The sequence below is a fragment of the Oncorhynchus masou genome, chromosome 12 (assembly GCF_036934945.1).
Source record: "Oncorhynchus masou masou isolate Uvic2021 chromosome 12, UVic_Omas_1.1, whole genome shotgun sequence".
In the NCBI taxonomy this organism is placed as follows: domain Eukaryota; kingdom Metazoa; phylum Chordata; class Actinopteri; order Salmoniformes; family Salmonidae; genus Oncorhynchus; species Oncorhynchus masou.
In genome coordinates, this window is record NC_088223.1 from 24255198 (window position 1) to 24279371 (window position 24174).

At 41.6% G+C, this 24174-nt stretch overlaps 1 protein-coding gene across 1 annotated transcript in view; it reads left to right on the forward strand.

Annotated features, from left to right (window-relative positions):
* The window catches only part of LOC135549732 (zinc finger protein 40-like), an 82988-nt gene that overhangs the window by 42127 nt on the left and 16687 nt on the right, over nucleotides 1-24174 (forward strand). The window contains 1 exon segment of the mRNA XM_064979985.1: nucleotides 14276-14332. Within this exon segment, the coding sequence (XP_064836057.1) occupies nucleotides 14276-14332 (57 nt within the window).

Here is a 24174-nt window from a genome sequence, read left to right on the forward strand (position 1 = left end):
AAGGTGAATAATTTGTCTGTGCCTTTGAGCAAGGCACTTTAATTACTCCAGGATCACTGTTGATAATGGCAGACCCTGCTTGGCCCAGCTCCCCTCCACTCTCTGAGGGTCTCGGAGGGAGTGGGAATTAAAAAAATATCTCCATTTCACACACGTGAAATGGGAGAAATATACGCGCCCACTCATGCTATTATATATACCCCCCGTGACTTATACAGTGTGTGTGTGTGAGCTGAATGGGTGGACTGCTCCCCAGGGGTTGAGGGAGCGTTCAGGGTTGAGTGCCGCTAACTGCCACCGTCCACAGCAACGTGTTTGATGAGAGCAGAGATGACAGGGAGCAGCTCGGCTGCTGTCACTCATAGAGCAACTGTAACAACAATGGCAACCAATTTAATATGGACATTCATATGGTAAGGGACCAGGGATGGGGGAACCGACATGTTAAGAATGAAATAGAGTTCATGTAGCCTTCAGTTTTTGCCTCAGAACACTACTCCTGTCTGTTTTAAAGTTTATCCACAGGAGATCTATCTGAAGCAAATGTTAAATGAACATGCAAGGTGTAGTTTTTTTTTAGATAGAACAGCTTGTTAGTGTAACCGGTGTGAAATGGCTAGCTAGTTAGCGGGGTGAGCGCTAATAGCGTTTCTTAGGCGTAGTTTTTTTTTCAGGGTAGCCTAATATTAATGTACCACACACCCGTGCTGAATTTCTCCACACCTACTTCTGGAGTTGTGACTGAGGCCATGTCCGAGATGACACCCTATTCCCTATATCCCACCCCTAGGGCTCTGGTCAAAGGTAGGGCACTATATACTGTAGGGAATAGGGTGCTCTTTAGGACTCAGACCTGCAGTGAGTGAGTGGCAGAGGCTTCTCCAAACGACCTGCTTCAGCTAATGACTGTGTTGATGTAGCATTTAGCTTTAGCCAAGTGTGCAGAAGACATGGCAACTTCGGGCTAAAGTATCTAATTAATTAATGTGATTACGGAATGCATAAAAAAAAGTAATCTTAGTCTCAGCCGTGCGACAATCACCCAGCCCTCAGCTTACCTCGGCTGGTCCAAGGGCTTGTGTGAGGTTTGTTGTGCATGTGTATGTGTGTGACTGCATGTGAAGGTTGTTTTTACACTGAATTTAATGGAACATGCTTCCATTAAAGGCCCCGGTCGCCTTTGCTGGCTGTCTGTCCGTGGAGTCAGTTGAGTGGAACCGCAGTCTGGATGTTCATTCTGTCACACACACACACGCGCACACACACACACACACACACACACACACACACACACACACACACACACACACACACACACACACACACACACACACACACACACACACACACACACACACACACACACACACTAGCTCTGGTTCACGGCCCCTAGAAGAACCGACCAATGGGGAACTTGAGATTTTGATCCAATCAACTTTGACGTGTGGCTTGTTTTGTTTCCCGTTTTGGGGTTTTATGCAGAGAAAGGAAAGAGTGTGTGTGTGTGTGTGTGTATGTGTGTATTTGGGCTGGTTGTAACATTTAAATTATAATTTCTCTCCCCTGTCTTAATCAATCAGGAAGTGATACCAATCACATGGACTGATTTCTCTATTTTCTTTTCCCTAATTTCTTTACTAAATTTGCGTTTTGTTTAATTTGTTTTGTTTTATTTTATCTATTTATCTATTTCAATTAGATCAATCTTTACCCATTCCACTGATAGAACATATTTTCTGACATTTTACATTCCGTGAGTGATTTGTAAGACACATTGAATCACATACCTGTTTTATGTGTTCCTGATTGTTTGTTAAATGTAAATATCAACCAGCAATGTCATTTAGTTCTGTTTTCTAGAGCCAGTCTGAATCATTGGGTCTATTTCAGCACCATAATCACACCTTCCATGATTGGCAACTGAGAAAGAAACAAATCATAATTTAGCTCTGCTTGGCGATGTGTTTTGGTTTGGCAGTCTGTCTCTTTATTTACACAGGACAGATTTTTGTCTAATAGCGATGGAAGTTTCAGAATTCACATTTGTCACCACCCGCGCCATTACGCAGACACACACCCACACTAACCCCCCAACCAACACATCTTAATCTGACCACTGTAGTTTTATTTGCAGTACCAGTCAAATGTTGACACACCTACTCATTAAAAGGTTCTCTTACATTTGACTATTTATCTACATTGTAGAATAGATAGAAGACACCAAAACTATGAAATTACACATATGGAATTACAGTATGTAGTAACCAAAAAGTGCTAAACAAATCTAAATATATTTGAGATTCTTCAAAGTATCCACCCTTTGCCTTGATGACAGCTTTGCACACTCTTGGCAATCTCTCAACCAGCTTCACCTGGAATGCTTTTCCAACAGTCTTTAAGGAGTTCCCACATATGCTGAGCACTTGTTGGTTGCTTATTCTACAATGTAGAAAATAGTAAAAATAATGAAAAACCCTTGAATAGGTCGGTGTGTCCAAACTTTTGACTGATACTGTTCAAGGAAGATTCCCACCAATCAATGGACGCCTGTTTGCTGCCTGCCGGTCTACTGCCTGCCTGCCTGCCTACCTACCTCCCACTGTTTCCTGTGGGGCCAGCCGCACTGTAAAGAACCCACACCAAAACTTGTGTGTGTGTGTGTACATGTTCAAAACCAAACTTGTAAGTTGTGACTGGGTGTTTGACTCAGTTTGTGCATAATGCATGTTGTGTCCATTCACTACCTTGCCTATACACACCACACCACAACCATCTCCCTCCCAGTCTATCCCAATGGAACGAGACGCGCCCAGCCCCAACAGGAAACGCTGCACCATACCATCCTCCCACGCTGCCTCCCCTCCTCCTGTCCTCGCAGAGTGCTTAGTAGTCGGAAGCTGATCCCGTAACTGCAGAGACAGAGAGACGGAGCGAGATTCGCCTGAATTATTTGTTCGTCATGCTGCACGGCTTTTGAGAAGCGAAACTCTCAAACATGCAGTCAGCACTGAAGTCTGCGTGGTTCCCTTTTTATTTTTAATTCTCCTCGTTCTCTGCCCCCCCCCCTCTCTCTCTCTCTCTCTCCATCCCTCCCTCCTTGTCCACTAGGATTGACTGAGAGAGTCGGAGCACTCAGCACAGCACTGCAGTCTAGCACAGGATAGTCTGGGTGGTTATTTCTTTCTCATCCTCACACACTCTCTCCATACCTCCTGGTCTATTAAGGCTGATGGAGCCAGTCTTTCCAGTGAGTGTCTGTGGGAGTGGGGAAGGTCAAAGCAGTGTGCACTAGCCTGTAAGTCTGCTGATGATGATAGACTGTTGGGTAATAGGACACTAGTCACTGGGCTTCCTCATCTCATCTACCACAGTGTGTGTGTCACCCACTGACCGTAACCAGGAGGAGCTTACTGTACTTCCTAGAATACTGGGTGTAGGTTCTTCTTTTTTTGGTATCTTTTCTTGTCTGTGATTGGTTGTTTTCCCCAGACCCATAGGCGTCTCCAATGGTTTCTTGTAAGGGTGTGACCCAAACATGTGTCAGACAGACCGTACTGTACAGTAGCTATCTGCTTCAGGAGGTCCCTGCTGAGAGCTGCAGAAAAAGCAATATCTTATTTTCAGATGACAGGAAGAGTGCCCGAGGAGGAGGTAGCTCTTTGAGTTACACAATCTTCATCTCTCTCCCTTGCTGTGACAGAGAAGTGGGGGATGGCTGTCTGTTCCTGTCTCATCTGCAGCAGCATCAGTCTCACTTTTCCCCTCTCTCAATTCAGTGGGGCTTTATTGGCATTGGAAACATTTTATATTGTCTAAGCAAGTGAAATAAACAAACAAAAGTGAGAGGACAACAGCATCAACAAAAAAATATTAGAAATATTAGAAATGAGTTTCCTCATTTTGTGGACAGTGTGTACATAGCCCGTCTTTTCCCAAGGGCCAGATCTGCCTACAACGGCCTCTCTCAATAGCAAGGCTATGCTTACTGAGTCTGGACATAGTCAAAGATTTTCTTAATTTAGGGTCAGTTAGTGGTCAGGTATTCTGCCACTGTGTTCTCTCTGTTTATTGCCAGATACAAAGTGCCCTATTGGCCCTGGTCAAAAGTAGTGCATTATATAGGGGATGGAGTGTAATTTGGAATGCAGCCAATAATAAAGCCATCCACCATACTGTTTGCTCTGCAGCCCACCAGGCATTGTGCTCCATTGTTGAACTGAACACACATATGCCAATCACAGATTGACTTAGTTGTTTGGCATAGTGGGCATGGCTAGGCCCAGGCACCAGAAGGGCAGAGCAGGCTGTTGAGCGGAGCTAAATGTGTTACTGCCTGGCAGGGGGAGGTGGGCAGGCAGGGGACGAGGAGCCTGGTGGTTTTCTAGTAGCAGGCCGAGACAGGTAGCAGGTAGTGGGTGCTGCCTGTCACGAGGAGAGCCTCAGTCCGAGCCAGGCGTTTGCTGCAGAGGTGCCCTGCACCTCATGGGCACACTCCTCCAATTGTATTAATTTGGGCCTAATGCTGACAAGGGGCCCTGTTTAATTGAAAAGTTAGAGCAAGCTATGCTCCTCCTCCTCCTTGCTGTGGCTTGGTGTTTCGGGAATTCACTAACATGTGGGCGTTGTAGCCAAGTCAATTATGTTTCACATGTGGTGGTTGTGATTTGTCATTTTTGGTCCATGGTGACCAGTTTAATCACATTCCACCTCACACTGAAGTGAGCAAAGAGGGGGCAGTGTGTGTGCGTGTGTGCGCGTGCGTGTGTGTGTGTGTGTGGGGGGGGGGGGCAGCCTGCAATGAGGACAGGATTCCTGGTTGTCATGGTAGCGCCAACGATGACTCGTTTTAGGCCCACGGCTCTGCAGCTTAATTGACATGCATCCTGCCCTCACAAGCCACTTCCACCACCAATCTGATCCCCAGTTGTAATCACGTTGCCTGGATCAAAGTTTGACATGAGGGTCTTTACCGGGAGACTTTTCTGCATCCCAAATGGTACCAAAAAGTAGTGCACCAAATAAGGAATAGGGTGCCATTTTTCATGCTGCCTCTATTAATGGGCTGCTGACTGGGCCCATCATATAAGAGATTTGAGAGTGAGGGAGAGGTAAAACAGAGTGAGAGACAATGTAAAGGGAGTAAAATATGGAGAGAGAGGGGTTAAAGGGAGACTCGATGTTACACAGTAAATGTTAGTTTTGTTCGATAAAGTCCCTCTTATGTCCAAAACCGTTTTGTTGGCACGTTTTGTTCAGTAATCTATTGGCTCAAAGGCGGTCACAGCAGGCAGACGAAAAATCCAAATAGTACCAGTGAAGATCGTATAAACATGTCAAACGATGTTTATAATCAATCCTCAGGTTGTTTTTTGTCTAAATAATCAATAATATTTCAACCGGACAATAGCGTTGTCAATATAAAAGAAAAACGAAAGGTTGTTGCGCGCACCAAACAGCTCTGGGACTTTCCACTGTCCACTCATTGAAAGTGATCATTCTCCTCATTTTTCGGAATAAAAGCCTGAGACAATTTCTAAAGACTGTTCACAGCTGGTGGAAGCAATAGGGAATATCCTCAATGAAATGATCAAATATACAGACAACAAATTCCAATTGGCTATACTAAAACTCTTTAACATCATCCTTAGCTCTGGCATCTTCCCCAATATTTGGAACCAAGGACTGATCACCCCAATCCACAAAAATGGAGACAAATTTGACCCCAATAACTACCGTGGAATATGCGTCAACAGTAACCTTGGGAAAATCCTCTGCATTATCATTAACAGCAGACTCATGCACTTCCTCAATGAAAACAATGTACTGAGCAAATGTCAAATTGGCTTTTTACCAAATTACCGTACAACAGACCATGTATTCACCCTGCACACCCTAATTGACAACCAAACAAACCAAAACAAAGGCAAAGTCTTCTCATGCTTTGTTGATTTCAAAAAAGCCTTCGACTCAATTTGGCATGAGGGTCTGCTATACAAACTGATGGAAAGTGGTGTGGGGGTAAAACATACGACATCATAAAATCCATGTACACAAACAACAAGTGTGCGGTTAAAATTGGAAAAAACACACAAATTTCTTCACACAGGGTCGTGGGGTTAGACAGGGATGCAGCTTAAGCCCCACCCTCTTCAACATATATATCAACGAACTGGCGCGGGCACTAGAAAAGTCTGCAGCACCCGGCCTCACCCTACTAGAATCTGAAGTCAAATGTCTGCTGTTTGCTGATGATCTGGTGCTTCTGTCACCAACCAAGGAGGGCCTACAGCAGCACCTAGATCTTATGCACAGATTCTGTCAGACCTGGGCCCTGACAGTAAATCTCAGTAAGACCAAAATAATGGTGTTCCAAAAAGGTCCAGTCACCAGGACCACAAATACAAATTCCATCTCGACACTGTTGCCCTAGAGCACACAAAAAACTATACATACCTTGGCCTAAACATCAGCGCCACAGGTAACTTCCACAAAGCTATGAACGATCTGAGAGACAAGGCAAGAAGGGCATTCTATGCCATCAAAAGGAACATAAATTTCAACATACCAATTAGGATTTGGCTAAAAATACTTGAATCAGTCATAGAGCCCATTGCCCTTTATGGTTGTGAGGTCTGGGGTCCGCTCACCAACCAAGACTTTACAAAATGGGACAAACACCAAATTGAGACTCTGCACGCAGAATTCTGCAAAAATATCCTCTGTGTACAACGTAGAACACCAAATAATGCATGCAGAGCAGAATTAGGCCGATACCCACTAATTATCAAAATCCAGAAAAGAGCTGTTAAATTCTATAACCACCTAAAAGGAAGCGATTCCCAAACCTTCCACAACAAAGCCATCACCTACAGAGAGATGAACCTGGAGAAGAGTCCCTAAGCAAGCTGGTCCTGGGGCTCTGTTCACAAACACACCCTACAGAGCCCCATGACAGCAGCACAATTAGACCCAACCAAATCATGAGAAAACAAAAAGATAATTACTTGACACATTGGAAAGAATTAACAAAAAAACAGAGCAAACTAGAATGCTATTTGGCCCTACACAGAGAGTACACAGCGGCAGAATACCTGACCACTGTGACTGACCCAAAATTAAGGAAAGCTTTGACTATGTACAGACTCAGCGAGCATAGCCTTGCTATTGAGAAAGGCCGCCGTAGGCAGACATGGCTCTCAAGAGAAGACAGGCTATGTGCTCACTGCCCACAAAATGAGGTGGAAACTGAGCTGCACTTCCTAACCTCCTGCCCAATGTATGACCATATTAGAGAGACATATTTCCCTCAGATTACACAGATCCACAAAGAATTCGAAAACAAATCCAATTTTGAAAAACTCCCATATCTACTGGGTGAAATTCCACAGTGTGCCATCAGAGCAGCAAGATTTGTGACCTGTTGCCACGAGAAAAGGGCAACCAGTGAAGAACACGCACCATTGTAAATACAACCCATATCTATGCTTATTTATTTTATCTTGTGTCCTTTACCATTTGTACATTGTAAAAACACTGTATATATATATATAATATGACATTTGTAATGTCTTTATTGTTTTGAAACTTCTGTATGTGTGATGTCTACTGTTAATTTTTATTGTTTACCTTACTTGCTTTGGCAATGTTAACACATGTTTCCCATGCCAATAAAGCCCCTTGAATTGAATTGAATTGAATGCAATCTGGGTCATATCCCTTTATATAGTGGATAGGCTTTCAATGGAAAAACACCCATTTAAAGATAATAGCACTTCCTGGATGGATTTTCCTCAGGTTTTAGCCTGCCATATCAATTCTGTAATGCTCAGACATGATTTTAACAGTTTTGGAAACGTTAGTGTTTTTTCTATCTAAGCCTACCAACTTTATGCATATCCTAGTTTACTTTGGGCACACTTCTCATCTGGAGGTGACAATACTACCCCCTTCCCCAAACAGGTTTTAAGAACAAATTATTATTCACAATGACAGCCTAGGAACAGTGGGTTACCTGCCTTGTTCGGGGGCAGAACGACAGATTTTTACCTTGTCAGCTTGGGGATTTGATCTGGCAACCTTTTGGTTACTGGCCCAATGCTCTAACCACTAGGCTACCTGCCACCCCCCAAAGAATTTAGGCTGTTCTGGAGGCAAAGGGGGTCTGACCCTGTACTAGATGGGTGTACCTAATAAACTGGTCATTGAGTGTACATAAAACATGTCGTTATATACATGCAATTGTCAGGACCAACTCTTAAAATGAATGATCAAGGAAAACAAAATCACAAAAATGTTGTTCAAAATGGGGAAAATAATCCCTGAATGCATTAGTTGAACCCTCAAGTTGAGCATAAAGCTTTAAAAAATAACAAACAAATGAAATGGTTGGTGGAAACATAATTGGCTTTTCTAGCACTAAGGTTAAGAGTATATGAACATTGTTTCCAGATAAAAGTTACTGTATCTGACCTGGCAGATTCAATGAAACATTCATGTTCTATGACAGAGTGGAATTTATTGGAATTGCACTGAATGAAATGCTATTTTCTGTCACTCAAACTGAAATTCTAATTCTACATTCTGTGGGGTGTGGACAATTCAATTTGAATTTCAACTCATGAGTTGAAAGGGAATTAATTCTGAATTTATCACAACCATTACACTGGGTGTTATGTTCCAGTTTTGCTGCTTGAATACATGGTGAAAGCAGCTGTCTAAGTTGTAATAATTAACTAATTAAAATCAAGGAATTCATCTATGAAAGTGTAACCAAAGGGTGGTATAACCTACTTGTACTACTACAGACTCTGCCTAGGTCGTGCAGTGCCTTGTGTCAAAACAGCTGCATTGAACTGATTTATAGTCTCTGCTTTCTTGTATGAAAGCATCTTATGAACTTCAGATTTTTCTGTTTTCCTTAAGCCTGCACTCGACAGCAGTCCAGTCACTGGCAACCATAACATAGCTTCATGAGTTCAATACCCTAAAACAAATGTTGACCCTCCCTCCGTTTAAATTCCAGTCAGGCATGTGTCCCAAATGGCACTATATTCCCTATATAGTGCACTAGTCTTAGAGGGCTCTGTTCAAAAGCAGTGCACTATATAGGGAATAGGGTGCCATTTGGGATACGAACGTTTTAGATGATTGTGCTCTGTTCATCGTCACCGGCAACATAAATGCAGTGTTTATTTTTGTACGTTATATTTGATTAATCATGTAAAAATTGCGTGATTAACATCTCTCCATTTTCTCCCTCTCGTGAATCACGTAGCTGGCTGTCATCCCAACCATGTCCAACATCACATCATAAAAGGCTCTTCTGAAAGCTTGCCTTTAATAACAGGGGTACTGGAATAACACACACAGTAATAACAGTAGCTAGGAATCTTAATGAGGGGAATAGGAACACTAATCATTCCCCACGGTCTTAATAACTCCTAGCATTCTGATTACGTGTGTTATCTTCATCCCAAATCACACCCTATTTCCCTTATAGTGCACTACTTTTGGGGTCCCTGACATTTGGTCCCTGGTCATGGGCCTTGTTCAAAAGTAGTGCACTATAAAGGAAATAGGGTTCCATTTGGTGCCAGTGCCTCCCTTTCTCCCTCCTTCACTGCTTCATACTGTAACTGTGTTGTTCACTAAGGTTCAGAGGCGGTGTTGTTCACCACAGTTCAGAGGTGGTGTGCACTCAGTACTGGGCATAGTGGCTTATACTTAATAGGTGTGTCATCAATCATTGTGTATTCTGATCTATGGTGAATGCTGTCCCTGGTCTCATACCCCATATTACCCCTCAGATTGTTCTGTTGTAGTAGTAATCAGTGAAGATTAGATTGCCAGTGTGGTCTAATGCAATACATGTACAAACAATAAAGCATAATAGTAAAAGTCTACCCTCAAATCCTCTGGCCAATGAAAATGAGTATTTATTATTATTTTATATTAGTTTGCAATAATATAATTTGTGGTATGCTTTAGGGAGCTTTGGGTGGATAGTTATAGTGAATGCCTGGTAGGCAATGTGGTTCTATGAACTGAAGCTGAGGGAAGTGTGTGTGTGTCGGAGGGACTCTGTTACTCTGTGGTTACTGATTCTGTCACTGGAGGCATACCAACCAGGCCTCAGTGCCAAGAACATGCTATCTCAGTTCACATACACACAGACAGACAGACAGACAGACAGACAGACAGACAGACACACACACAATACACACGTGCGCAAACTGAACTGTGGGTGTTTACGATTGCTAGGGTGGTGGTGGTGGGGGGGTGTCACAATTTCAGACGATGATTGTCAAGCAAATGACTGTTGGTCTCACGGTAATTGACAGTTAATTAACAAACACATAATCTCCTGGCTACCACACACAGCCTTCAAGCCACTGATGCAGACCTTTGGAACGTCTACATTTTCAAAAGTCTAATGAATCCATGTAATATAGCCTATACCTTCACAATAAATCCATTAGTCTATTTAAAATGGCTGTGGGTTACATTAGTTCATTTAGCAGACAAGATTTTCTTAGAATTCCGTGGCATTATTTTATAGGATGAAGAATACAAATGAACAAAGCTGAATAAAATAGAAAGGATATTTTCTCCAAGCGATTTGAGGGAGTGCGCACATGCGGCTATTCTGTGTTGTGCGGTTAACAAAGAAATAGTTATTCCTATATGCTTAATTTAGAGTTATTAATGTAACTTTCGTTCTACAATCGTTGGGCTATATGTTTTGTAAGGCTGCATGATGTGAATAATGATGATTTGAAAAATGTCGCTTGAAAGGCTTGAGCTCTGCTTTGTTTTTTTTGCGCAGACTTCAATTTGACAAGAACTTGATAATGCCTCCAATTTCCCTGCAGCATCCCCTTTGTGTGGCCGTAATGCATCCCAAAAAAATCCATGCCTTTTACAGGCTACAAGTGAAGACAGACACATCCGGGACGCAACTGCTCGCGTCCTAATTCAATTCCGAGGTGCATATTGAAGATATTGTAAGAACTACATTTACTTTTCGTCAGCCAACAAGATGAGTGGGTCTAACGAACAGCAAAAGCACAAGCCTATGTCAATCTACTAACCCCATTGTACAAAGTCGACCTATTCTGTGCGAGAAATAATATTCCTAACGTGGTCTGGGACAGTTGTGGGATACGATCGTTTCCAAATTAATACAACCAGTAGAATTTAAAAACACTTTACCCACTGTGGCTGACGCAACAGATCAGAATGTTTAGCTTAAAATGTTGATAGCCTAATAGTTTATTTCTTCACATTATAAGCGCAGCAATGCTCATATATATATATATATATATATATATATATATATATATATATATATATATATATATATATATATATATATATATATATATATATATATATATATATATGCGTGAATGTTTCATTAGTGGAAACACCATTATCAAAAGTGCAATTTTGCATGTAATGCTTTTCTTATAAAGATGCATTTTTATGGGGAAAATTATCTTCCCTAAACTTGAAACTCATGCACTGCTTTTTTTTGCCAGTTAGGCTCTACACCCCTTATAAATCAGATTATTGTGCTTCATTTTAAGAAGTTATTTGGCCACTTTAATTGTGATACAAACCTTATTAAAACATATAGGCCTATGGGCTAGGCTACATGAGGTGGGCAACTATGATTTGAAAAAGTTTATGCTTGGCATCATTCACGAGTGATAATATATAATTCACCAGTGATAGGCTAATATCACCCAACAGACTATTCTTGATTTATTCTTGTCTTTACATATAATAAAAACTGTGTGAATTTTGTTTTGATTTAGAATGGACCATTATCACGCACCTGTATTGAAACAGGGGCAGCAGGAAAAAACATGTAATCTATGCACTTAAATAGCGAATGGAGGGCGCTTTTCTCCGTTGTTTATTTTCATGCCAGCCAGATAGGCTATACTCCTGTTGTAAATATAAGCACGGTGTTTAATATTAGGAAAGTTGAGAAATAAGTATACAGTCGTAGGCCTAGCCTATAGAAAGCTGATTCTCCTATTTTTAGTGGAGACAGTGATTAGAGGGACAATAGAGTGCTGAGTACCAGGCAGTTAGTACATTTGGTAGGCTACTAATAAAAAATATATATATTTCCCCTTTATTGAACCAGGTAGGCCAGTTGAGAACAAGTTCTCATTTACAACCCGGCCATGATGGAGCAAAGCAGTGCGACACAAACAACAGAGTTACACATAACACAATAGAAAAGTTGATATACAGTGTGTGCAAATGTAGTAAGATTAGGGAGGTAAGGCAATGAATAGGTCATAGTAGCGAAATAATTACAATTTAGCAATTAAGAATTTAGCAACCAAATGGCACCATATTCCCTTTATAGTTCCTTCATGTCACAATCGTTATAATGAGTGGACCAAGATGCAGCGTGGTATGGTTCCATTCTCTTTATTAGGAAGTGAAACTCAAAAAAAACAATAAATCGCAAAATGAAACGTGAAGCAACAATCGTGTTCACAGGCAACTATACGTAGTCAAGATCCCACAAAGCATAATGGGGATCATATTTAGGCAGCCATTTCCCCTATCAGAGACAACGATAAACAGCTGCCTCTGATTGGGAACCATACCAGGCCAACATAGAAATATAATTACCTAGATGACCCACCCTAGTCACACCCCAACCTAACCAACAGAGAATAAAAAGATCTCTATGGTCAGGGCATGACACTTCAGAAAGTATTCATACCCCTTATTTCACCTGTTGTGTTACAGCCTGAATTCAAAATGGGTTAAATATGTTTTTGCTTTGTTATCACCCATCTACACTCAATACCAGATAATGACAAAGTGAAAACATGCATGTTTTTGTTTATTTTTGAAAATGTATTGACAATGAAATACAGAAATATATAATATACATAAGTATTCACACCCCTGAGTCAATACATGTGAGAAACACCTTTGGCAGCGATTACAGCTGTCAGTCTTTTTGTGTAAGCAACTCCAGTGTAGAAGTGGCCTTGCGTTTTAGATATTTGTCCTGCTGAAAGGTGAATTAATCTCCCAGTGTCTGGTGGAAAGCAAACTGAACCCCGTTTTCCTCTAGGATTGGCGTCATGGTGGAATCCCTGAGCGGTTTCCTTCCTCTCCGGAAACTGAGTTAGGAAGGACGCCTAGTGACTGGTTGAATTGATACACCATCCAAAGTGTAATTAATAACTACACTATGTTCAAAGGGATATTATTTGTCTGCTTTTTTTCCACCCATCTACCAATAAGTGCCCTTCTTTGCAAGGCATTTGAAAATCTCCCTGGTCTTTCTTGTTAAATCTGTGTTTGAAATTCACTGCTTGACTGAAGGACCTTACAGATAATTGTATGTGTGGGGTACAGAGATGAGGTAGTCATTCAGAAATCATGTTAAACGCTATTATTGCACACAGTGGGTCCATGCAACTTGTGACTTGTTATGCAAATGTTTACTCCTGAACTTTAGGCTTCCATAAATAAGGGGTTGAATATTTATTGACTCAAGATATTTTAGATTTTCATTTTTTATACATTTGTACAATTTTTTGATAAACATAATTCTGCTTTGTCATTATGAAGCATTGTGTGTAGGCCAGTCAATTTAATCCATTTTAAATTTTGTCTGTAACAACAAAATGCAGAAAAGGTCAAGGGTGTGAATACATTTGGGACAAAGACACACTATAAAAGGTCTAATCGAGATGGAAATAATAAACAGCCATGTGAGTTGTGTTGTGATGTCGCCTAGGTTGTGCTTGATCTTATCCATACCTTGATCCTCATGGAATCCCTTCAGTTTCTTAAAGGTAATTAGAATTACATTATCCCTGCGTTCATTTTTTTAGCTCATTTTCCGCTAACATGTATCATGCATATGCTGTGGAATTGAGGCATTTTAAGAGCTCTCAACATTGTGTCCCAATTCATACCTTATTCCCTATCGTGCACTAATTTGAAAAAGGGTGCCATTTGGGACATTACCTATGTGTGTACCTTCCCTAAGAGCTGTTCACATAATGATGGTTTTTGTAGTATTCTGGTGTTCTCCCTCCCCTAAGAAGGTCTGGTTCTTATTATAATAAAAAACCTCTCCATATCACAACACCAGTGTAGGAAGCATCCCCAGGATCATTAGTTATTTTCTACATTGCCTATAGTGTGGATAATAATCAGCCTCTTACTTCTGGTTTGTTTCTCTGTGCTGAAAACCAACAGGTATCCTTCCTTTCTTGTGTTGCAGATAAAATCGAAGAAGCACAGAATGAACTGAAAGATACCAAAGCCGGCGCACAGAAAGGTATAATTTCTAATCGATGAGTAACAATCAAAGGGAATTAATGGAATGCTTTCACTTTCAACATATGCTAGTTAACTAAGTGTATGCTGTGACGGGAATTTATTTTCCTGTCCATACTTACAGTAACGCAGTGATTTGTAAAGAACGTACTGTGCCATTTTACGTTCTGCTGCAACTGCTGCTGTTCTGTGGCAAATGTTGGGAGTGTCTTTTTGAGCTCATCATAGGAAAAAGTATTGGTCCTTTGTGCGCTGTGTCAGTGGAGTTCAGTCATTACATTATGGAGATTACATTTTTAACGCAGGAAAAACTGCCTGGATATTTTCCGTCTTTGTTTCCTCAGGCAGTCATTGGGTGCTTCAGAAATGGCACCCTATTCTCTATGTAGTACACAAATTTTGACTAGAACCCTATTGGCCCTGGTCAAATGTAGTGCACCACATAGGGAATAGGATGCAATTTCTGACAGTCAGTGTATTGAATAAGCTTTGCATAGTTGCTACACAATACATTTTGTCCTCTGATGTTAATGATAACTTGAGGTAGCCTGTGTCAACCCTATGATAATACTGATGTAAACAGCACATCATTCAATGTACCCTAAAGTCAGTCAAGTCAAAATGTTCTTGTTTTTTTGTACAATACATGCAAGGAACCTTTTAATTGGCCAATCACAGAAGCTCATGAGGTGGAATACGGCGAAGGCTTTCTTTTTGAAAGGGGTTATGCTACTGTAAAAAAAACAACAGCTGTACAGAGGGGTATCCTATGACGCAAGCTAGATCTACTCAGTGTTTTCTAAAGCTAACCAGCTTCAGTTAGCTTGAAATTCCAGCTCAGTGCATTCAGAAAGTATTCAGACCCCTTGACTTTTTTCACATTTTGTTACGTTACAGCCTTATTCTAAAATTGATTAAATTGTCCTCCCCAAGCTACACACAATACCCCCTAACAACAAAGCAAAACCATTTTTTTTAGAAATGTATAACGAATAAACAGAAATACCTTATTTACATAAGCATTCAGACCCTTTGCTATGAGACTTAAAATTGAGCTCAGGTGCATCCTGTTTCCATTGATGTTTCCATTGGTCCACCTGTGTTAAATTTTAATTATTGGACATGATTTGGAAAGGCACACACACCCGTCTATATAAGGTCCCATAGTTGACAGTGCATTTCAGAACCAAAACCAAGCCATGAGGTCAAAATAATTGTCCGTAGAGCTCAGAGACAGGATTGTGTCAGCACAGATGTGGGGATTGAAAGTCCCCAAGAACACAATGGCCTCTATCATTCTTAAATGGAAGAAGTTTGGAGCCACCAAGATGCTTCCTACAACTGGCCGCTGGCCAAACTCTGCAATCGGAGGAGAAGGGCCTTGGTCAGGGAGGTGACCAAGAACCCGATGGTCACTCTGACAGAGCTCCAGAGTTCCTCTGTGAAAATGGTAGAACCTTCCAGAAGTACAACCATCTCTGCAGCACTCCACCAATAGGCCAGACGGAAGCAACTCCTCAGTAAAAGGCACATGACAGCCCGCTTGGCACCTAAAAGACTCTCAGACCATTAGAAACAAGATTCTCTGGTCTGATGAAACCAAGGTTGAACTCTTTGGCCTGAATGCCAAACGTCACATCTGGAGGGAACCTGGCACCTTCCCTACAGGGAAGCATGGTGGCAGCATCATGCTGTGGCAATGTTTTTCAGTAGCATAGACTGGGAGACTAGTCAGGGTCGAGGGAAAGATGAACGGAGCAAAGTAAAGAGAGGTCCTTGATGAAAACCTGCTCCAGAGTACTGAGAACCTCACACTGTGGCAAAGGTTCACCTTCCAACAAGACAACAACCCTAAACTCACAGCCAGGAAATGCAGGAGTGGCTTCGGGGCAAGTCTCTGAATGTCCTTGAGTGGCCCAGCCAGAGCCCGGACTTGAACCCGATCAAACATCTCTGTAGAGACCGGAAAAATAGCTGTGCAGCTACGCTGCCCATCCAACCCGATAATGCTTGAGAGGATCTGTAGCGAAGAATGGGAGAAACTTCCCAAATACAGCTGTGCAAAGCTTGTAGTGTCATACCCAAGAAGACTCGAGTGTAATCGCTGCCAAAGGTGCTTCAACAAAGTACTCAGTAAAGGGTCTGAATACTTATATATGTAATATACTGCATGTCTATGGTTGGTTCAAATAAAATTTGATGGTACAGAACGGCACAGGCAAGATGCAGATGGTATAGAGTACAGTATATACATATGATATGAGTAATGTTGGGTATGTAAACATAAGTGGCATTGTTTAAAGTGGATAGTGATATACATTTGTACATCAATTTTCCCATTATTAAAGTGGCTGGAGTTGAGTCAGTATGTTGGCAGCAGATACTCAATGTTAGTGGTGGCTGTTTAACAGTCCGATGGCCTTGAGATAGAAGCTGTTGTTCAGTATCTCTGTCCCTGCTTTGATGCACCTGTACTGACCTCGCATTCTGGATGATAGCAGGGTGAACAGGCAGTGGCTCGGGTGGTTGTTGTCCTTGATGATCTTTATGTCCTTCCTGTGACATCGGGTGGTGTAGGTGTCCTGGAGGGCAGGTAGTTTGCCCCCGGTGATGCGTTGTGCAGACCTCACTACCCTCTGGAGAGCCTTACTGTTGTGGGCGGAGCAGTTGCCGTACAAGGCAGTGATACAGCCCGACAGGATGCTCTCAATTGTGCATCTGTAAAAGTGTGTAAGTGCTTTTGGTGACGAGCCACATTTCTTCAGCCTCCTGAGGTTGAAGAGGCGCTGCTGTGCCTTCACCACGCTGTCTGTGTGGGTGGACCAATTCAGTTTGTCCGTCATGTGTACACTGAGGAACTTAACTTACTACCTCTCCACTACTGTCCCCTCGATGTGGATAGTGGGGTGCTCCCTCTGCTGTTTCCTGAAGTCCACGATCATCTCCTTTGTTTTGTTGACGTTGAATGTGAGGTTATTTTCCTGACACCACACTCCGAGGGCCCTCACCTCCTCCCTGTAGGCCGTCTCTTCGTTGTTGGTAATCAAGCCTACCACTGTAGTGTCGTCCGCAAACTTGATGATTGAGTTGGAGGCGTGCATGGCCACGCAGTCGTGTGTGAACAGTGAGTACAGGAGAGGGCTCAGAACACACCCTTGTGGGGCCCGAGTGTTGAGGATCAGCGGGGTGGAGATGTTGTTACCTACCCTCACCACCTGAGGGCAGTCCAGTACCCAGTTGCACAGGGTGGGGTCGAGACCCAGGGTCTCGAGCTTGATGATGAGTTTGGAGGGTACTATGGTGTTAAAATCTGAGCTGTAGTCAGCATTCTCACATAGGTATTCATCTTGTCCAGATGGGTTAGGGCAGTGTGCAGTGTGGTTGCATCGTCTGTGGACCTATTGGGGCGGTAAGCAAATTGGAGTGGGTCTAGGGTGTCAGGTAGGGGGAGGTGATCTGGTCCTTGACTAGTCTCTCAAAGCACTTCATGATGACAGAAGTGAGTGCTACGGGGCGGTAGTCGTTTAGCTCAGTTATCTTAGCTTTCTTGGTAACAGGAACAATGGTGGCCCTCTTGAAGCATGTGGGAACAGCAGGCTGGGATAAGGATTGATTGAATATGTCCGTAAACACACCAGCCAGCTGGTCTCTGTGCATGCTCTGAGGACGCGGCTGGGGATGCCGTCTGGGCCTGCAGCCTTGCGAGGGTTAACACGTTTAAATGTTTTACTCACGTCGGCTGCAGTGAAGGAGAGTCCACAGGTTTTGGTAGCGGGCCGTGTCAGTGGCACTGTATTGTCCTCAAAGCGAGCAAAAAAGTTATTTAGTCTGTCTGGGAGCAAGACATCCTGGTCCGCGACGCGGCTGGTTTTCTTTTTGTAACCCGTGATTGACTGTAGACCCTGCCACATACCTCTTGTGGCTGAGCCGTTGAATTGCGACTCTACTTTGTCTCTATACTAGAGCTCGACCGATTAATTGGAATGGCAGATTAATTAGGGCCGATTTCAAGTTTTCATAACAATCGGAAATCTGTATTTTTGGACAACGATTTGGCCGTTTTACTTATTTTTTAATATTTTTTTACACCTTTTAATCTTTATTTAACTAGGCAAGTCAGTTAAGAACACATTCTTATTTTCAATGACGGCCTAGGAACGGTTGGTTAACTGCCTCTTTCAGGGGCAGAACGACAGATTTTCACCTTGTCAGCTCGGGGATTCAATCTTGCAACCTTAGTTAACTAGTCCAACACTAACTACCTGCCTCTCATTGCACTCCACGAGGAGACTGCCTGTTACGCAAATGCAGTAAGCCAAGGTAAGTTGCTAGCTAGCGTTAAACTTATCTAATAAAAAAATCTATCAATCATAATCACTAGTTAAACTAGTACTATAGTAATATCGTCAACCATGTGTAGTTATCTAGCGTGTCCTGCGTTGCATATAATCGATGCGGTGCGTATCGTTGCTCCAAAGTGTACCTAACCATGAACATCAATGCCTTTCTTAAAATCAATACACAGAAGTATATATTTTTAAACCTGCATATTTAGCTAAAAGAAATCTAGGTTAGCAGGCAATATTAACCAGGTGAAATTGTGTCACTTCTCTTGCGTTCATTGCACGCAGAGTCAGTATACTGTATACATATTACCTCGACTACCTCGTACCCCTGCACATTGACTTGGTACTGGTACCCCTTGTATATATCCTTGTTGTTATTTTATTGTGGTACTATTTTTCCTTCAGTTTATTCAGCAGTTTTGTAGTTTTTTAGTCTGCATTGTTTGTTAAGGGCTCGTAAGTAAGCATTTCACTGGAAGGTCTGCACCGGTTGTATTCGACACGTGACCAAAAAGAAAAGTGATTTAATTTGAAATGGAGTTAGTCTTGAGTTAACCTGCCTCGTAGCAGGTTAGTTTTGAAGAATTCCTTGCCATTTGTAGGATACTTCTCTGATCAGAGTTTATCGTGGAGAAAGGATGCATCCCAATTGACACCCTATTCCCTATGTAGTGCACTACTTTTTGAGTAGTGCATTATACAGGGCAGTAGTTTTCAAACTGTGTTTTCCTAATATTGCTACTTTTTTTGAACACTCAATTATAAATGTAACCTGTGGAATGAATGTGATTATTTGATTTGGGAGCACCAGTCCCACTAGAAAGAATATCACTCAGATAATACATTGAATGGAACAAATGGTTACATCTGTATAGATTATTTGTAGTATGTACCAGGTGAGGTGGAGGTCATCACCACTAAATAAGTTCATAGGGACATTTGGGGAATTTTAGGTGTGGAATTGTTATCCCATCAGTGTGCCACGGTTGGGAACCACTGATAGAGAGAATAGGGTACTATTTGGGACCTAGATATAAATATTTACTCATGCCTTGAACGCTGTTAAGGCTATGTTCCTTAGCTAGGAAGATTAGTGTTAGTATGCCAAAGAGATTACTACATCAGGAAGGTTCCGGTATTTCCTCTATCCCATTAGATCCCCCCCTGCTTTCTGAGCAGGCCCTACATAGTATCCATCCTAAATGGCACCCTTTTCACTTTATAGTGCAGCACTTTCAACCAGGGCCCAAAAGTAGTGTGCTAAATAGGGAATAGGGTTCCCTTTGAGACACAGCCTCAGTCTCCTTTTGAATGAGGTTGGGTGGGGTTATGTGTTGAAGCGAGAGGATTCGGAACTAACAATGTATTGATCGTCTAAATCCCCTCTCCAAATACACCACTGGTGATGTCACCAGGCCTGTAAATCACAGGTTAATCCCCATGGAAAGGCACTATCAATAGGTGCTACTAGGACACCATTTCAATGGCTTCTCATTTTCCTTGTCTTTGTCATTTTTCTCCCTTGCGTTCTAACTCATGGCCATTCCCTGCAATGTACTATGTAATCCGGAATAGTAATCTAAGATTAAACATGGCTGGTGAAAAACTGCATTTCATTGCAAGCGCAAATAATTGATTTATACCTATTAATTTACAAGACCACCAAGCATAACTTAGTGTCTTTTTTAGAAATTATTCACACCCCTTGACTTATTCCACATGTTGTGTTACAGCCTGAATTTAGCATGTATTACCTTGAGATTTTGTGTCACTGGCCTACACACAATACCCCACAATGTCAAAGTAGAACGTTTTTTTTCTCAATGTTTACAACGTAATAAAAATGAAAAGCTGAAATGTCTTTTGTTATGGCAAGGCTAAATAAATTCAGGAGTAAACATTTGCATAACAAGTCACATAATAAGTTTCATGGACTGTGTGCAAAAATAGTGTTTAACATGATTTTTGAATGACTAGGTCATCTCTCCTGTTTTTCAACCACTCCACAAATTTCTTGTTAACAAACTATAGTTTTGGCAAGTCGGTTAGGACATCTACTTTGTGCAGGACACAAGTCATTTTTCTAACAATTGTTTACAGACAGATTTATAATTCACTGTATCACAATTCCAATGGGTCAGAAGTTTACATACACTAAGTTGACTGTGCCTTTATACAGCTTGGAAAATTCCAGACAATTAAGTCTCGGCTTTAGAAGCTTCTGATAGGCTAATTTACATAATTTGAGTCAATTGGAGGTGTACCCGTGGATGTATTTCAAGGCCTACCTTCAAAGTCAGTGCCTCTTTGCTTGACATCATGGGAAAATCAAAAGAAATCAGATAAGACCTCAGAAAATAAATGGTAGACCCCCACAAGTCTGGTTCATCCTTGGGAGCAATTTCCAAACACTTGAAGGTACCACGTTCATCTGTATAAACAATAGCACGCAAGTATAAACACCATGGGACCACGCAGCTGTCATACCGCTCAGGAAGGAAATGTGTTCTGTCTCCTAGAGATGAACGTACTTTGGTGCGAAAAGTGCAAATCAATCCCAGAACAACAGCAAAGGACCTTGTGAAGATGCTAGAGGAAACTGGTACAAAAAGTATCTATATCCACAGTAAAACGAGTCCTATATCGACATAACCTGAAAGGCCTCTCAGCAAGGAAGAAACCACTGCTCCAAAACCGCCATTAAAAAAAGAGAGACTATGGTTTGCAACGGCACAATGGAAGAAAGATCGTACTTTTGGAGAAATGTCCTCTTGTCTGATGAAACAAAAATATAACTGTTTGGCCAGAATGACCATTGTTATGTTTGGAGGACAAAGGGGGAGGCTTGCAAGCCGAAGAACACCATCCCAACCATGAAGCTTGGGGGAGGCAGCATCATGTTGTGAGGGTGCTTTGATGCAGGAGGGACTGGTGCACTTCACAAAATAGTTGGCATCGTGAGGATGGAAAATTACGTGGATATATTGAAGCAACATCTCAAGACATCAGTCAGGAAGTTAAAGCTTGGTCACAAATGGGTCCTCCAAATGGACATTGACCCCAAGCATTCTTCCAAGTTGTGGCAAAATGGCTTAAGGACAACAAAGTCAAGGTATTGGAGTGGCCATCACAAAGCCCTGACCTCAATCCCATAGAAAATTTGTTGGCAGAACTGAAAAGTGTGTGTGAGCAAACTACCTCACTTTGTTGATTACATGACCCTGTTCTCACTCTCCTCCGCTCTGACCAGGCTAAAACTTATCCAAGCCATAACGCAAAATATCTTCATCGCTGGCGACGAGGCAGGCGTCTTTAGGCTAAATGCCCAGTGGTGATAATACGTTGACAGGATGATCAAATGTAGGCACCGCTGTAGCCTAGTTTTTCCTGGGTAGAATGAATTAAATACATTTTTAAAAATGAAGAAAAAGTATTTATGATGCCAGCATTTCCCTTAGCCATGGCCTGCATATGTAATATATGCTCATACCCCGCGATCACTTTGGTTTGTTCAACACTATTGTATCAAACACACCGGATTTAACACCTCAAGTTTCCCGCCTGTCACGTGTTTGCCCTCTCTGGCCTCTAGCTCACCAGGCTGCTCGTTATGGTACACACCTATCACCGTCGTTACGCGCACCTGCACGTCATCAGGCTTACTTGGACTCCACTTCCCTGATTACCTTCCCTATATATGTCACTCCATTTGGTTCCTTCCCCAATCGTCATTGTTTCTGTTTCAGTTTTATGTCTGTGCGTTGTTCGTGTTTCTGGTTTTGTATTATGTTGCATTTATTTACAACACTCACTCCCTGAACTTGCTTCCCGACCCTCAGTGCACATCGTTACACCGTCTCACATGTGCAGACCCTCAGACAGGCTAATACCACAGCCTCTTTCATATATTCATTTAATATAGATCATAATAATTATTATTTAATTATAAATATTACTATAGATATTTGCTGCTACTGCTATAAGCAGAAAGGATAAGAGATTGAGTGGTTAAAAATAGTTTTATAAAGCCTAATATGAAGCAGAAAATGTGATCTTGATGCAATGAGGGGTGCAGAGAATAGTGGCAAAATGCAACAATCAAATTCTAGAACAGCAGCATAGAATTCTGGTACTGTGTGCAAAAATAACTCGCACTGTAAGGCGTTATTAATACTTAGAACTTAAGCGTCAAAAGGTTATTTCACTATGTTTAAATGTCACTATTTTTCAACTTCATATTCATCATCTCCAGCACCACCCCAACATTAACATATGTGAAAATGGAATGTTTCTACAGTATGTTTTATAGTAAAAAAGATGGACAATAAGTGATTCCAATGACACAATCAACCAATTAGTAAGTATTAGGCAATGCCTACTCATAGTTGGTTAAAATCACACAATGCACACGATGATGTCATTGGAAGCACTTGTCGTTTTTCCCACAAAACATAGACGTGCCATTTTTCCATATGTTGATGTTAGGGTGGTGCTGGAGATGATGAAAGAGATGTTAATTAAAATGTCACTATTTTTCAACTTCATATTCAAGGCCAGGTTTAGGAGTTCTGGAACAGCCCTCTATTGGTCTATCTGGTTTAAACAGTAAAAGCTGTATTTGGTTGGGTAACTGACTGCACACCCACAGGATAAAAGCTGCAATTGCACTTAATTGTGTGGTAACGTAGTAATGAAATACACCTGTTTCCCATTACTGTATTTGGTGTTATGTAATTATCTGGCACAATAATAATTAGCACCGGTAGCGCTGGTTCTCTCCAGGATTAAGTGCAATCAGGGATTGACTTCGTTACTCGACATGTTTCCATATACTCTAATACACATGCACTACCTATTTAATGTATGCATATGCAATGTATATACAATAACATTGCATTAGGGTACACATTTATAGGGAAGAGGTTTGCTTTTTATTAATCTATCCTCAACATCATTATGAAATGGAACATGTTAAGGGATGGTTTGAAAAGAAGTGGGAATGAGGAAGAGAGCGAGGAAGAGAGTGGGTTTTATTCATACTGTAATGATGCGTGGGCCTCAGTGGCTTCAGACGCACAGCTCGTGCTGCGGAGGAGAACTTCCAGAGCTCAAAATAAGAAGCCTCATCCATGAGAACGAAATGTGTCAGAGACAAAAGGCAGTGAGCGGTAAAGGTTGGCTGGTGTTGGTGTTGAGGATGGAGGTTTTACAGAACAAACGACAGACATAGACAAGTGATTTGCTGCTACCGTTAAAAATCTTGATGCACAGGTAGAGTACAGCCTTTTATCTTTGGTAGAAAGACCGATGGTTAATGCAACTGGGGATGCGTTTTATTTTGTAAAATACACTAATTGATTATCATGCTCTGAATATTTTGTGCAAGATAAAACATAAACTAGGAATATGCCTGCGTACAGAATTGTTTGGATGAAATTGACAGAAAAATTTCAGAGGAATTTGTTCATTGAGGAGTATTGCATAACAAACTTCACTT